Source organism: Echinops telfairi, unplaced genomic scaffold (assembly GCF_000313985.2).
Source record: "Echinops telfairi isolate 266 unplaced genomic scaffold, ASM31398v2 ScPeMD7_7400;HRSCAF=8409, whole genome shotgun sequence".
NCBI lineage: Eukaryota > Metazoa > Chordata > Mammalia > Afrosoricida > Tenrecidae > Echinops > Echinops telfairi.
This window is the reverse complement of record NW_022111300.1, coordinates 61,794,359-61,809,460: the sequence shown is the minus strand read 5'-3', so window position 1 is coordinate 61,809,460 and position 15,102 is coordinate 61,794,359. Positions and strand designations below refer to the sequence as shown.

The window sequence follows — 15,102 nt, the reverse complement described above, 5'->3', positions numbered from 1 at the left end:
GGAGGGGGAAAGTGGGGGTAGTGAAGGGCTGGGGTTCAGACAGACATGGAAAGCTGGCAGCCTGAGAGATGGTGCCTGGCCACAGAGGGGAAGCCGAGAGCTCATGAGATGCTCACGTCCTGATGGTGCCAGGCTCCCCAGAGAAGGAGGGAGGGTCGAGAGGAGTTTAAAAGCACACAGCCTGGCTACTTGCTCTCCTCTAATGCTGGGCACTGTGGGAAACTAGGGGCCGGGGCCTTGGCAAGGGCCCGGGAATATCTGCTGAGGGGTCAACTCTCTTTCACCAGGTGGTGAGAAGATGAGCAGGGCCGACAAGAGGCCCACCAGCTGGGCAACAGGGTCCCAGCAGCCTGGGCAGTAAGAGCAGACGTGAGCACGTCTCTCCTGGCGGCGCAACCCAAACCTGACCACTGCTGTTGCTCGGGCCCAGTCCCATGTGGCCTACAGAAAGGTGTTCACTGTATACCTCTCAGCCAGGTGTACAGTGAACAAAGCCATCCCAGGGTCCAACAAGAAGGCAAGCACGAAAAGCACTCCCCCTCTCAGATGCCCAACGGCTGGCCGGGCTGCCACTCAGCAGTGCGGGAGGAAGGGCACCTGAGCCCCGAGCATCACCTGCCTGAGAACTGATGACGTGTCCAAAGGGCATGTCTATATGGGGTTCTGTGGAGAAAGGGCAGGGCACCCAGTCTGCCAGCTGCAAGTTGGCTGTGACAACGGGAGTCCCCCCCACCTCAACCCCCGGGTGGAGAAGGCACGGAGTTTCTGAGTGTCATCTTGTTCTGCAGCCCGTTGGCCAGCTTGAAATGGCAACTTCCGTAGCTGGGTAAGCCCTGTGCGGCCTGGTGTACCCCCAGTGTCCTTAGCCTAAACTGTCCCCACAGAAAGCCACTGCCACCGAGTCCGTTCAACTCATAGTAACCCCAGAGCACAGAGACGTGGAGCAGTGACGGCTGAGTCAGACCTGTGCAGGGTGAGGGACCGTCCTGCACGCACCACCTGGGTGTGTGTCTACTCGGACACAGAATGAGTTCTGGCGGGTACTCAGCACCGCACAGCAGAGGTGCCTTCCCCCTGCTCTGGAGGCACTGCAACCCACTGACCCTGTGGAAGTGGCAGAGCAGCAGAGGCAGACAGCAAGGTCTTCTCTGCTGGCCCCATGCCCTCCCCTCAGGCCTGCTTCCCACCGGTGGGCAGAGATCCTGAACCAGAGCAGCTGTGATGCTGCTAGCCTGTGACTCGCGAAGGCTCCCTAAGGTGGGAAGACCACACACAGGAAGCAGAGCAGCCCCTTGCCTTTCTTCAGACTGCTCAGCTGCTCCCGGGAGCACACACACCTGGCTACATACTGAGAACGGGTCAGGAGTAGACAGTGGGCAGCGGGGCAACCCCCTCAGCTCAAGGAGCCCCCGAGAAGGGACGTGCATGTGTGGCCCACAGAGTGGCCTACCTCCAGAGCGTCCCCAGATATGACAAGTGCGCAGTCATGCTTTCTCCGGAAGGCGTTGAGCTCCAGGTGGGCCTCCCCCCGGCTGGTCACCTTTGCGGGGAGAAGAATCTGTTGGGTGGGTCGCTGGGTCCACGTGTGGCTGGCGGAGGTGCTCCGTACAGCACGGAGGAGCCTGACCAGTCCAGGATGTGCTATTACCTGCACCTCAGCCAGAAGCTGCCCTGGAACCTTCCATAGCACTGGGGTGACAGCCTGTGTGCCCTCTCATGCGCGTCCATCGCAGCTTTCCAAGAAGGACATGGCAGTACCCGTGAAGGAGAGCAAGAGCGGGCGGCAGGGCAGGACACTCAGGCTTCGGGGAAAGGGGTCCCCATGAGCACGTCCGGGTGGCCACTGGGTGTTAGGCGTAGTGGTGGCCGCCCACTCATGTGCTCAGCCCTGTCCATGGGCTAGACGCCACCGGCGCAAGAGACAAAGTCCATTGGGTTTTATAAAGTATGTCATTTGCTCTAACAGGCCAACAGATGCAGAACACTTATGAAAACAGAGCCCCATCTGCCTTTGCCACAGGTTTGTTCAGAATCTGAAGATGAAACAATTTCAAAGAGCAAATGCCGCCACCATCACACATGTGCATTATGTTTGGGGTGAATAGAAATCAGAAATCACAGGGGTGTGAAAAGTGAGAATGCTCAGGTGGTCCAAGAGAACATGATCAGAATCGTCTTTGAATAGGTAGATTTGATTGTGAAAATTAAATTTTTCGTCGTCCTGACACTGAAAAGCCAACAGAAATCGATCAGAAGTTTCACTGGCACCATTAATAATTTAACTGCAAACTGCAGTTTGCAGGGCCTGGTGTGTGGCTCCAATAGCCCAGAGTGAACCACATTTACATGTAAATGATATTCAAATAAAGGACCCTGCCGGGGCGGGTGGAGCATTTGGAGCAGACTCCTGAACATGATGTCTGCTTGCCCACCATCCATCGAGACCCAAGGACTGTTTATTTTTTGTTTGAATTGGATTCCATCCTAACTAATACACACAGTGCACATGTACATTTCCATCACTCCTACTGGGGAGGCACGAGTGACTGCAGGGAGACACTCAGTCTGAACTGGTGGTCGGTGAGGGGCAGGTCCCTAGTGGGGCTTACAGCAGGGTCGGGCGGCAGGTGAAGGTGGATGCTGCTGGGAGAGGCACCTCCTTTCTAGGGACGCAGAGCGGATGCCACTGCAGCGGGGAGAGCTGCACCTGCCCTCGGCCTGCGCAGGAGCTGCGGAGGGGACAGGTCCTGCACGCAGCCCACCCTTCCTGTGAGAGGAGCCTGGCACCGCTCCCAGCCAGGCAGCTGCACTCACCGGTCGGAAGACATGGATCTCCTGGGTGCGGGACACCAGGTGGGAGCTCTTGGCGATGCAGGTGGCTGTCTCGAGTTTGTCTCCTGTCAGCATCCATATCTGTGGACGACCCAAGCTGATGAATACACGGCATCCACCCTTCTCTCCAGCGGGGCTGGGCACGTGGGCACGTGAGCGAGGCCTACACAGACAGGATTGTGTGTCCCCAGCAGGGGGTTGCTAAGCTGAGACGACCCTGAAGGAGAGACACGTGGGCCAGGGGACACAGCAGGGACTGATCACTGGGTTGTTCCTGGCACTTGTACACACGCAACACTATGAACACAAGCCTCCCTCCAGCTGTCAAGGGCATCGACCAGCCGAGCAGGCTTCTAAAGAGCCTAAAACTGCCAACACAGCGCTGCTGTCAGTACGCACACCTCTGCCAGACACACGGCTGGGCTGGGACGCTTGAGTTCTCAGCGCACCCTCCTCCGGGCCCTGCGCCCTCCTGAAGGGCCAGCCTCCAAGAAGCCTGGGACCGCTGACACCCCGACAGTGCGGTCTGGGCCTCCTCCAGGGGCTCCAATTGTGTCCTGAACAGCCTGAGGGGATGAGACCGGCCTGTACGAGGGTGGTGCTCCGAGGACAGTCCTGGCTGTCATCGCGGTGGGAACACGCCCCTCGACACCACTGTCCCCACGAGGGCAGCTTTCTCCAGTCTTCCCCAGAGTAAACCCGTGGGGTCCTGGGTCCCTGGAGGAAAGCCATCAATGTGACCCCTTTAGAAGTTCCCCAACAGCCACCACCACCTCTGAACTGCTCTTGCTGCGTGAACTCAGAAGCCCAGCAGAACTCCTTGCAGGCCTGCTGCTGCCTCAAGGTTGCCCTCTTGTTCCCATGGGAAATCCACGATTCCGTGCCCAGAACCCCTCCATCTGCCTGAAAAGGCTGATGGGAAGACCAGTCCTTGGGGCTAGCCAGCCTGTTCACCACACTCTGGCATCAAAGGGGCAGCCAAAGTGGCCAGGAGGGCGGCTCAGAGCTGAAAGTGCAGACGCCAGGGCAGCCTGGTGAGGACATGGCTGTCCATCTCTTCTGTGTTGAGACTTGCGCCAGTTTCTTCGTCTGTCCATCCGTCAAGGGGATGTTCTCTCCTCCAGAGTTCCTGAGGCCTTCCCAAACCTCCTGGGAATACTGCTGCCTCTCTGGGCAGACCCCAAGAGCCCATGGCCAGCAAGCTTTCACGCCCACGGACCGTGTCCCGGGTTCAAGGAGTCACGGTGCGGGCAAAGAGCACGGAAGTACCCTGGACTGTCAAAGGGCAAACAAATCTATCTTGGAGTTAGTGGGACCGTGGTGCTACAACTGTGGGGATGGCACATGGCTGGGCAGTGTTTTGTGCGGTGGGACACATGGGCTGCTGTGGGTCTGACCACCACCACCAACAACAACCACCACCCAGTCTTAACATGAGCCCGGCTTCCTCTGCCCCCCTCGGAACAGCGGGTTGCTTGGACGGCCAATCTTTAGGTCAGCGCCCCAGGGCAGTGTGCCCGTAAACTTGTTGTAAAGCTTCATGATTTAGGGCAATATCCACTTGGAGTTTTGTTAGACATCTGCTATGAACTCTGATCTCCATCTCTTGGATTTCCACGGCACAAAAAGTACTCTCTTTCCGAAGGCACCCGGGGAAACCTGGACCAGCGTGCTCCTCGGCTCGTCTGCAGCTGTCACTGGAGGCAGACATGTTTGGAATGAGCCCACGCCTGCTGAGTGGGGACCCCATAGCTGGGCAGTTCTGCTGTGTGGGTGGCACCAGGGGAGCCCTGTACCTTGATGCCTGCGTTCCTCAGCATCTCCAGGGTGGGCCGCACGTCGGCCTGCAGCTGGTCCTCCACCCCCGTGAGGCACAGCAGCTCCATCTCCCGCTCCAGACTCTCTACCACCGCCGCCACCTTCAGTGCCCGGTCATGCAGGCTCAGCTTGGCCTGGCTGTACCGGCTCTGGGGACAGGCAGGGGAGAAGTGAGTGCCTGCACCCCAGGTCTACTCAGGTGGGGGCGAGCACCTGCACCTAGACCTTCTGTGTAGGCTAGTGGGGCGCACCTGCCCTGGAGGACAAGCTATATGGCCTATGAACCTGCTCTGGAGGGGGGGGAGCTCCTTGACTAGGGGGGCAGTCCATGTGGCAAGGACCCTTGTCCTGACCTGAAAAGAGGTGGTTCTCAGCAGGGAGGGAAGGAGGCGTGGGGGTGGGGGAACTGCACACCTCAAAATCCTGGTACTGCTCTTCTGTCAGCGACTTCCTGGCCACCACAAGTGTGCGCAAGCCTTCCCGGGCCATGTTCCCACACTAGGGGCACAGAGACCAGTCACAGTGGCCCCAAGCGGCCCTGCCACCCCACACAGCTCTGTACCCACTTGCGCCTCAAGTCTCCACGCCAGCAAAAAGGGCGGTTGGCAGGTCATCCACCTGTGTGGGTGGTTCTCTGGCTGGTCCCTGGGAACCAGAGCCAGGCCCACTCTACTTGCTGTGGGGCCCCAGGGGACAGAGCACAACTGCCCCTTCAGTCTCCAGGGCTGTCATCTTCACCAGAGCATCGCTGGTGGGTTCCCACCGAAACACTCCAGTGACTGGTCTCTCAGGGTTAAGCACCGACCCTAGGAGCCACAGGACAAGTGCGCTTCCGCCGTCAGACATGGCTCCCAGCGTGCCCCACCGCTCTGCCGTGAGCAGCCACGGGGAGACAGGCAGCATGCACAGGCCAACACAGCTGTCCCTGTACAAGCATGCCCGCACAACCTGCCAACGACACTGATTGATTTGACCTCATAGAGCTAAATAAATGAAACAAGTATTTTATAATTAACTACACGTCATGGTGAGCAAAAGTAATTTTTATGGCATCTGACTAGGTCTCCAGGGAATTTAATTTTAATTTATTCATGCCCCTGATTGAATCAAAGTGCCCTGAAGGGGATATTGATTCATAATTCCAATAAGATCATGACCATGGGGGGGGGGAGGCACACCAGTTGTGATCCCAACGCCTGAGAAGGGGCACGGTGACTCACACATGGACATGCACTCTGTTGGGGTGTGTGTTGCAGCTGCCCAGCAGGGCACCCTGGGTAAACACAGATGCACCTTCCCTAGGGAGCACTGGGTGGCGACAGCACCAGTGGCATTTACGCCCCATTTAGACACTGGGTAAGGCATCAGGCCGCTAACCATGAGATTGGCAGTTCAAACCCACCAGCTGCTCTCTGTGGAAAAGATGAGGCTGTTTGTGCCTACAAAGATTTCATCTCAGAAACCCAACGAAGCCCTTCTACTCTTAGGCGGCTCCACGGAAGGGTTTTGTTTTTTTTTAATGTGCAAGGTAGCATTCCATTAGGCGTCTTTGACTTGGGCTCCGCCAACTGCTGATGTGCTAGTTTTTTAGTGGGCAGTGACTACGACTTCCCAGGGCCTGACAGCAGACATGGTGCACAGGGCTGCTCTCACCCACTCAGAAGGCAGGGAGCACCGCACATGCCCATCCTCTCCGCCCCTCTTACCTCTTCCTCCAGCCAGTCATTGTACTGCACAATGGTGGCCATGGCAACGTCAGCACCCTTCATGTAGAACGTGATTTCGGCTGTGGACTCATCCTGGGAAGAGGAGAAAAAGGTAGGCCTCAGGCGGCTTCGCACACCTGGCCCTGGGCCCCTCAGCCCTCACGCCATCAGGTCAGCTGCATCCCTGGGGCCAACTTCCCAGGTGGGTTTTTGGAACTGGTTGGAAAATAGGGGGCCTGTTTCCACAGCTGCGGGTTGTGCAGTGGCACTGCAGCCCCCGCAGAATGCAAGGTGGGGCCCCGCCTCCCACACAGCTGCTGCCTCTGGAACATGTGGGCGGCCCCGAGAGAGCACCCTGGGACCCACGGCCCCCACCACACTGTAGACGCACCCTGACGATGATGCCCATGCGCTTGCTCTCGGACGTGAAGGGGAACACCTGTAGGACGTGGTAGGTCAGAATCTGCCCTCCAGGAGTCTTCAGCTGCATAGAAGCCAGGTCTCTGCTGACCAAGGTGAGGCCCACGCTCTCCGTCCACTGCACGAGCGCCACCTGTAGGAGACGAGCAGCCCGGGAGGTCACTGCCTAGAGGCAGCTGTGCAGGCCAGCTCAGAGCCATGTCTAAAGCAGGCCACAAGGAGCCCACTTTTGGGGCCCGGGCTCCCCTGCTGCACCACCCTGAGACGTTTGCGCAGGCTGGGCGCCCGGAGCCTGGGTGACTTCAGGTGCACGCAGAGTGAACTGCTGGCCTCATCCACGCCTGGGTGCGAGGCAGTGTGGCCAGCCACCCCTGCCTCCAGGGAGCACTCGCGCACTCTCGCCGAGAGCTCTGCCCGTGGCGTCTTCAACGTTCTTCAGCAGCCCCATGGCACACACGCCTGCATTATTCCTGGGTCTTTCTTCGTCAGTGTCCAACTTTCGCATGAGAGAAGTATAAAAATACGAAGTTAATCCTTTATGGATGATAGTTTTAGAATAATAAGTGGTTTTGGGGGAAAAAAGTCTGTGAAAATGTTGTTGTTGTCCAATGCCATCGAATTGACTGACGCCGTGTGCCCACGTACGTTAATGAGAACAGAGCACTGTCCGGCCCGATGCCATCCGCACCACTGCGGTGGTTCTGCCCCCCAGCTGCAGCCACGGTGTCATGTGAACTTACCCATGGCCTCCATCTCTTTCCTCAGCATGCTGCCCTTCTCCAGGGGTGAGCTGAAGCCTCCCTGATCGCTCTTCTCCCCAGGAGGGTCCTCCCTGGCCCTATTCTCTTCTGGGACAGATGGGACTGTCCTTCCAGCAGTCCTGCCCTCAATCTTCTCCACCGGCACCACCCAAATGCAGCGGTGCTTCTCCAGTCCCTGCTCAGCCTCCACATGCACAGGAGGCAACTACAAATGCCACGGCTTGGATCAGGTGCACCTCAATCCCCTGGACGACAGGGTAGAGCTATCCCTGTTGGGAGCAGGCAGCCTCAGCTTCCTTCAGCACAGCAGCCGGTGGGTTCCAACCACTGACCTTGTGGCTCACAGCTCAACATGTAAGGCCCACTTCACACACGCACACACATCCACAATTCCTGCACACCCACATTCTGTGGGCTGTGGTTCCAGCAAAGCAGGGCAGCCACCGCCCTGCCACAGCACACACGGGTACACAACATCCACCTCAGGACGGAGCAGCTCTGGCACTGGCAGCCCCACGCTGGCAAGACTCGAGCTGGCCTCAGTTCAAGCAGCAACGTGACTGTGAAGTGGATGGAAATGCAGCCAGTCTTGCAATCCTCAGGCACTGGAGATGCCCTGCTGCTGCTGAGGATGGAGCCAGTGCTGCGGCACTCACCCCACCACCCCCACCAGCACAGTCAGAGGGTCTGCAAGGTGGGACGGCAGCCAGGATGGGTGGGACAGGGAAAATGGTTGCAGGATGGAATCGATGCCGCTGACACTTGCACAGTGAAATGGGGCACAAAGAGTGCCAATGACGTGCATCAAGGCTGCGGGCACACTGTTAGGTTCGCCGGAGAAGAGAATCTTGACTCAAAAGAACTTTAGGAACACGTTTTGAAAACCTCACTGGAGACTTAAAGAACGCAATGGCCAAGTGTGTAAGCCCATCTCTTCCTGCTGCTCTGCCGCTTCATTCCCTACTGCCCGTCCCTCACCCAGCCACCTTCCAGGGACCCCCTGCTGTCCTCTCTCATTGTGGAGCATCTCCCACTCCTATCTGGAGACCCCAGAAGGTTCTGTGAATTACCGCTGACCTAAGTCTGAGATGAGCCAGGGCTGCCTTCTGGGTGATGTAAAAGGATGCCCGGGGCTGGCAGCTGGGAGCAGGTGTTGGGTGCCATCGTGTTTTCTCATTCTTTGCGACCTGAGCTTCCGTGGAGACACCAGCCTTCCTGAGAACAGGGAGCCTCTCCATTGAAGTGACAGTGGAGGTCTGGGTGAGAGGGCGGAACACTGGGTGCAATGGGCAGGCAGCTCCTTTCCAGTCACTGAGGCACAGACAGTCCTGCTGGGGCAAGCGCGGCTGGAGGCGCTGTGAGCGGTTGGGGCGGGGACAGGTGCACCTGAAGGGTCTACCTACTCAACACACAGTAGCAGCTTCCTGCCGTGGCTGCAAGTGCCACAGCTCCCACTCTGCCCACAACTTCCAGGCATGCCGAGTGCCTACTAGGCTGGGCCCTTGGCTGAGGCGTGGAGCACAGGCCACTTCTCTAGAAGACACCTTGCGAGCATGAGTGAGAGGGCTCCGCTTCGCCGCCCCACCGGGGCATCAGCACAGGGCTCTTCACCCACAGGCCAGCGAGGGCCACAGGAGACAGACCAGCACTGCACACACGCCACACGCGCTGGTGCCTGGTGTGACTGCCAAGGGCAGACAACTCATTCCCTAGATGATCAACACCTGTGTGCACCTGTGCAGGTGAACGAGGAAGACACGCATCCATGCAGCTCAGGCTCCAGAGCAGCACCTGCTCTGAGGGGGTTGCCCACAGAGACCCACCTGACGGCACCATGGCCCTGCCCGGGAGGCAGACCACCAGTCGGGGCTCACGTGGCAATGCCACTGCCCAGGGCTGCATGCACGGTGGGCAGGTCACACAGAACTGAGGTTAGGCTGAGACCACCAGCCAAACCATCTCCCTAAATAGAGCTCCAGACGCTAACATTCTAAGTACTTAAACAACAAAAACCCCTCCATGCTTTTAGAACAGGGCCCTTGGGTGACTGGGAGATACAGCTGCCATCTGGCTGCCCCTGCAGCGCCCCTTCCAGAAGCCATGTGGGGACGGGGGGCGCCCTTGCTCAGGCCGGGCTCTGCAGACACGGCACCCAGCGTCTGCTCTCTCATGCTGAGCTTTGAGAGGTGTGTGGGGATGTTCCACAGGCTATTTAGTGTCCTGCTGCTTCTCAACACTGTCCAAGCTCTGTAGAAGTGGAACTAATTAAACACATGCCCATCCAGCTCTACGTCATTTCTCTGCGTCCTTAGCAATCTTTGAAGTCAATGAAGTCTTTGTCCTGAATTCCTAATTTGAGACTTAAAAGGTGTTATAATTCTTATAAAAATGTTAATGAAGAGACCTTAAGAACTTCCAACAAAAGCTGCACTGATTTTTCGCAATTAATATTAAGTATACATGTAGGACACCATTTAAAAACTTCTAATAACTTTCTTTGAGGGGAAAAATCCACGTCTAAGTTTCCCACAAATATGGCTGGGATAAGTTATCGTTCAAAAGATAATCACACAGTGTTTCTGACAACTTGGAGGCATGATAAATAGAAACCTCCTATATAAGAGTAGCGTGGTGGCCATCTTTGAAGTGTCACATGACCTGGGCTCTGTCCTCAACGTGGCCCTGCAGTGCCAACATGATGGCCCGTGAGCCAGCTATGCGCCTGGTCCCAGACCGAGGTCTCCGCTCAGCAGCCTCCGGGAACCACACCAAGGGTGAGACACAAGGGACCTCGAGCAGCGTGTACCCCAGAGAGCGGATGCTCGTGAAGAGGATGGGGCGCCAGATTCCACACTGGTCAGGCCAGAGTTCAAGAAGGCAGTGAGGGGACTCTGCTGAGGTGCTCGGCCTCACACAATTTCATGGCGACGCCCCTCGGCGACGCCTGGGAGGGCAGGCCTGGCCTGCCAACCGCAGGCTTGGGAGGGTGGGGCCTGCGTGAGCCCAGTGGGAAGGCAGGGAGGCTCCGCTCTGTGCTAGGTCAGGACAGCTTCTCAGATGCCTTCAATGGAGAGGTCCTGAGAGACACTGCTCCCGGGACATGGCTGTGGATGGGGGACCCTGTGGATGGGGAGACCCGGCGGTGGGGGATGTGGAGTCCCCAGGCCCAGCAGGAGAGGTGAGGCTCTCCTGTACCTGCATGCGCCTCTGCTCTGTGTGCGGCACTTGTCTCAAAGGGGGCACTTGTTAACACCTTGAAAGAACCGCTGTATTGCCGACTTCATTAAGGGAGCAGACTCACAGCAGACACTGTCACGGGGCCTCCGGTTCTCTGCTTTACTGATGGACTCACCTACAAGCTTACACGACTGATGGCAGGGCTTGACTCTTACAGAGCGTATCTCCAGCAATGTGCCGCCTCGTGCCCCTCCTTTGTCTCTCTGCCCCCCTGCTACCAATCCCCCTGATGTCGTAGGCAGAGCTCACAGAACTAGAATTCACAGCTTCCTTGCCCGGGTCTTCAGACACTCAACTCGGGCTTTCTAGGGTCTGCTTGCCAGACTCTCAGACCCTGCTCAGCTTTTGGTGAGGGTGTGAGCATCCCGCTTGCTCTGTGTCCACGTTGCCTGTCCTCACGGGGCAGTGACAGGGCTACAGGCATATATTCCACGTTCCAGAATTCAAGCACCCAGCGTGAATAAGTGGGTGGGTTTTGGTATATTCAGACTGTGCAACTATCCATCTTAAATCATTTGGCTCCTAGAGCAGCCCCATAGTCCTTAGCAGGCCCTGGCTCTCCCTCTCGCTGAGCCCTGGGCGGGGGCTGGCTGACCTCTATCTCTATGTGCCTCCACTTCTGGACTTTCCATGTCACAGGGGCCAGGTGGTGTGTGCCTGATGGGGTCTAGCTTCTTCAGCACTGTGTTTCCAAAGTTCACCTGTTGTAGCATGTACCACAACTTCATTCTTTGATTCCAAATGACACCTGACTCAGTGTGCATACATACCATGTTTTATTTACCAACTTACCAGTTTTGAGACATCTGGGCTGTTTTAGTTTGGGGCAATCATGAGTGAAGACCGAGTTTGGGGTGGATGCGTGCATTTCTCTGAAGTATATACCTAGGATTGGAACTGCGGGGTCATATGGTGTTATCACACCTCATGAGCAAGGTTTCGTGTCCACCTGGCTGGGCCAGGACTCTCAGTGGTCTGGCAGTTAGTGCAAACCCAGCGACCCCACAATGAGATACCCTGGAGGGCACGACCTGTGTCGACAGGAAGCAGACCTTGGGGGAAGCTTGCTCACGCTGGGCTGGGCCTGGGCTCTACCGCTGCTCTTCTTGGACGTGAAGCAGCAACGCGCTGCACTGCCTGCGAGTCCTAGGAGTTGTTCTTCGTGCTGAGCTGACGAGCTTGCGTTCACCCTAGCTGGCCTAGGGGCTTCCTGCTGGGCTCCCGGAGTGAAGCATCTGATCTTGGATCTTGGAACGTACCTGTTTCTACAACTGTTTCCTTGATATAAGCCTCCTTCTAGATACACACATTCCTCTGGTTCAGCTGGACTAAGAGAACCCACCCATCCTAAGACATACGGAACTCTTCCCAAGCAATACGTGGGGTTCCAGTTTCTCCACACTCTCGACATTACCTTGGCTTCCTGATAAAGACACTCGTGCTGTTCCTGTCGAGCTGAGGCAGACGCATCAAGAGCCCCGGTGAGAGGGGAGGCAGGCCCCAGGTGTTCCTGGGCTGTGATCTCCCAGGGACGGATGGCAGTCTGCTCCTGGGGAGCTGCCGGGGAGGGAGGCTCTGACCACCGACTGGCTGGCTAGCTATCCTGCATCGTTGCAGCAGGGCCTTCCACCATCTGAGTGCCCAGACGGGGAAGCTGTATGGCACAGGGAGCTTTCTCTTTTGCCAGGTTCACTAGACCACGCCCCACTTTCAAAGAGTACGTCAAATTTTGTTTTTATTGATTTATATGACTGCACTCTAGACGCGGTTTGAAGAAGCTTGTTGAGTTGACATGCCTGCATGGCTGGTCTGTCACAGTCATTTGAAGACCCTCTGGGGCAAATGCGTGAAAAAAAAACTGTCTGTAAAAGACACCAAGGCTGGGCAGCCGCTGGACAACTCAACAATGGATCTTACCCATCTAAAAACCGCATCATGCGAAATAGAAATGACTAGTTCACCGTAACTAAACGTTTATAGAGTTCTATAGATCTTTAAAATGATTCACATCTCAATTCTCTTTTGAAGTAAATACACTAGCTCAAAACTCTGGCAAGCTAGCAGGGGTTTGACCACGGCAGCTCCTTTCCAGGTGAGGAAAAGGCAGCACATAGGTCGCCTGTGGCAGCTGCCCGCTTCTCAACAGACCGCCTCAGAGTCTGCCTTGGTCACAAACCAGCTCGTGAATCAGCAGGTTGTTTCATGAGTCCCCTCAGCGGTGACTCTCCATCTGTGGGCAGACACAGGCAGGGTGGCCTGCGTCAAAGCTGCACTCAGGAGCCCCCCAGGCCCTTCATCTCACCAAAGGACCTTCTTCGTGCCTCCAGTGCAGGAGAGAGCACCCACCTGAGAGTGGGCCCACTCACCTCATCGGGACTGGAGGCCTGGTAGGTTCGATTCTCGTCGCTGAAGTCCTGGTCAGCCTCTGCGTGCTCCGTCTCCCCGGTGACCCCGGCCCGGGACTCGTACACAGGAGTCACATTGTGACACAGGGCAATGGCCTTCACGGCATCGTGGATCCGGCTGCTGACGCTCTTTCTGACTTTGGGAGCTGAGGCCTGGCCCTTCCTTGGGGGTGTGGAGCTGGCAGCGCTCCCAGGAGCTTGGGATGATGCCTTCAAAAGAGGGCATGGCACGGAGTTAGAGACCAGCCTGAGTGCTGTACAGAGACTGGACTCGGGAACAGAAACTAGTTTAAAGCTCAGACGAGAAAACTAATTTGATGCTATATCTACATTGATCATTGTATGAGCCCCTAATAAAATGTTAAAAAAAAACAAAACAAAAACATCTCCTAATGTGAGAAGTTGCTTTTTATTCAAATAAAGCAGAACATTCCCGATAGGGGCGGAAAGCTCGTTAATCCCCTTTGACTGGCCTTCTGTGTCCTATTCCATTTGTCTTTTCCCACATCTGTAAGCCTTCGTTTAGTCCTTTCTAACAGCAGAGCAGGTGGGCTAGAATATGCAACACAGACGTTTATCTTTCTTGAAGCACAAAATGGCTCAAACGCAGGACACCATTTTCAAGAATCTTCCGGAACCACCAGCCTTATGGGAGGCATCGTTTTTTGTGGCGTTTCAATTTCCTCAACGAAAATATAAACCGCTTATGTTTGCCTCCTACCATTGATGCGAGACAAATATATATCCAAATTCATTTTCTTCTAAGCCTTCCGACTGCAAAATTTTCTGCGTGGTACACCTATCTCTATGGATACCTGTCAATTTGATGTGAATGTAAACTGAGTCTTAATCCCAGTCAATCAGTTTGATTTGGGAAAGCATTCCTTCAGTAATAAATAAAATGTAGTCAAACTGTTCTCAGAGCGTAAACACTAAATGTAAAGACAGACAATGCAGCACAGACCGCCCCACTGACCGACCCGAATGACCCTTCTGATACATTGAACCCACTGTCTCCAATGTTGCATAATAAATTTTATATAAACACACGGCATCATAGTTTCATTGATAAGTTCATAGTGTGGAATTAATCAGTTGTTTTTGAAAGAGAATGTGCAGTTTCGTTCCCACGTCAATTTGGAGTGTGTCCGTAAAGACTGGTCTCTAAGCAATGTGTGTTCACCTAGTGTTGATGCTGGAAAGGACTGCAGGGTGCACCCATCTACTCTTTCCCAAGAAGCTGACCCTATGCGTGTGTGAAGACCAATGTCCACTCAGCTCTTGTCTGGCTCAGGACCCTCCCTTGTCCACCCATGGAAGCTGGCTCTTCAGGGAAAGGCCGTCTTGGGGTAGGCAGCCCATCACACGGACAGCCACTTGTCCTGCCAGAGGGAGAGCTACAGAGCCGAGGGCTCGCCTGCTTCCCCTGCAGTACTGCTCCAAGCACACCTCCTCAGTCTCTGTGTTCCGCAGACACTGGGCGGCTACACACCCGCAGCATGCAATGCTACTGATGCCTGTCGGATCTAATCCCACACACGTTCTATTCACCATGAGGCCCTCTCTCCCCATATGCTTCCAGTGGGCACTACAACCAGGCTATGCGAGGTCTGCCATGCATGCAGTGTGCCTCGGTGGCCTTGCCACCCTCATCGAGGAAGGGATCTCAGCACACTGGGTGCCAGTCCCCCCCACCTGCATGTACAAATAATTGTTGTTTTTACATAGTGACTCAGTTATTCTGCTTTGATTCCTTTTACCATTTAGAATTTCCGCCCATTGGTAAACATTCTAGATAACAAAATGTTCTAATATTAACAATGGTACAAATGAATGGATACTGCATCCTAATTAGTCAATGATTTGAATGTACATGCAAGTGAATGCATAAACATTTAGATATTATAAATAAATAAATAAATA

At 55.5% G+C, this 15,102-nt stretch overlaps 1 protein-coding gene across 8 annotated transcripts in view; it reads right to left on the bottom strand.

Moving 5' to 3' along the window:
• ATP9B (ATPase phospholipid transporting 9B (putative)) overlaps nt 1-15,102 on the bottom strand; it is a 118,247-nt gene that overhangs the window by 5,975 nt on the left and 97,170 nt on the right. For 6 of the 8 annotated variants that reach the window (XR_006680662.1, XR_006680663.1, XM_004715925.2 and 3 more), the window contains exons 15-21: nt 13,141-13,389; nt 6,748-6,909; nt 6,357-6,449; nt 5,065-5,148; nt 4,629-4,799; nt 2,815-2,913; nt 1,451-1,540 (exon numbers count right to left, since the gene is read on the bottom strand). Coding sequence is in view for 6 of the 8 variants with exons in the window: in XM_004715925.2 (XP_004715982.2) it covers nt 1,451-1,540; nt 2,815-2,913; nt 4,629-4,799; nt 5,065-5,148; nt 6,357-6,449; nt 6,748-6,909; nt 13,141-13,389 (948 nt within the window). In the remaining 2 variants the exon portion in view is untranslated. The remainder of the gene's footprint in view (nt 1-1,450; nt 1,541-2,814; nt 2,914-4,628; nt 4,800-5,064; nt 5,149-6,356; nt 6,450-6,747; nt 6,910-13,140; nt 13,390-15,102) is intronic. The other 2 variants (XM_045296271.1, XM_045296270.1) reach the window with 2 other exon arrangements.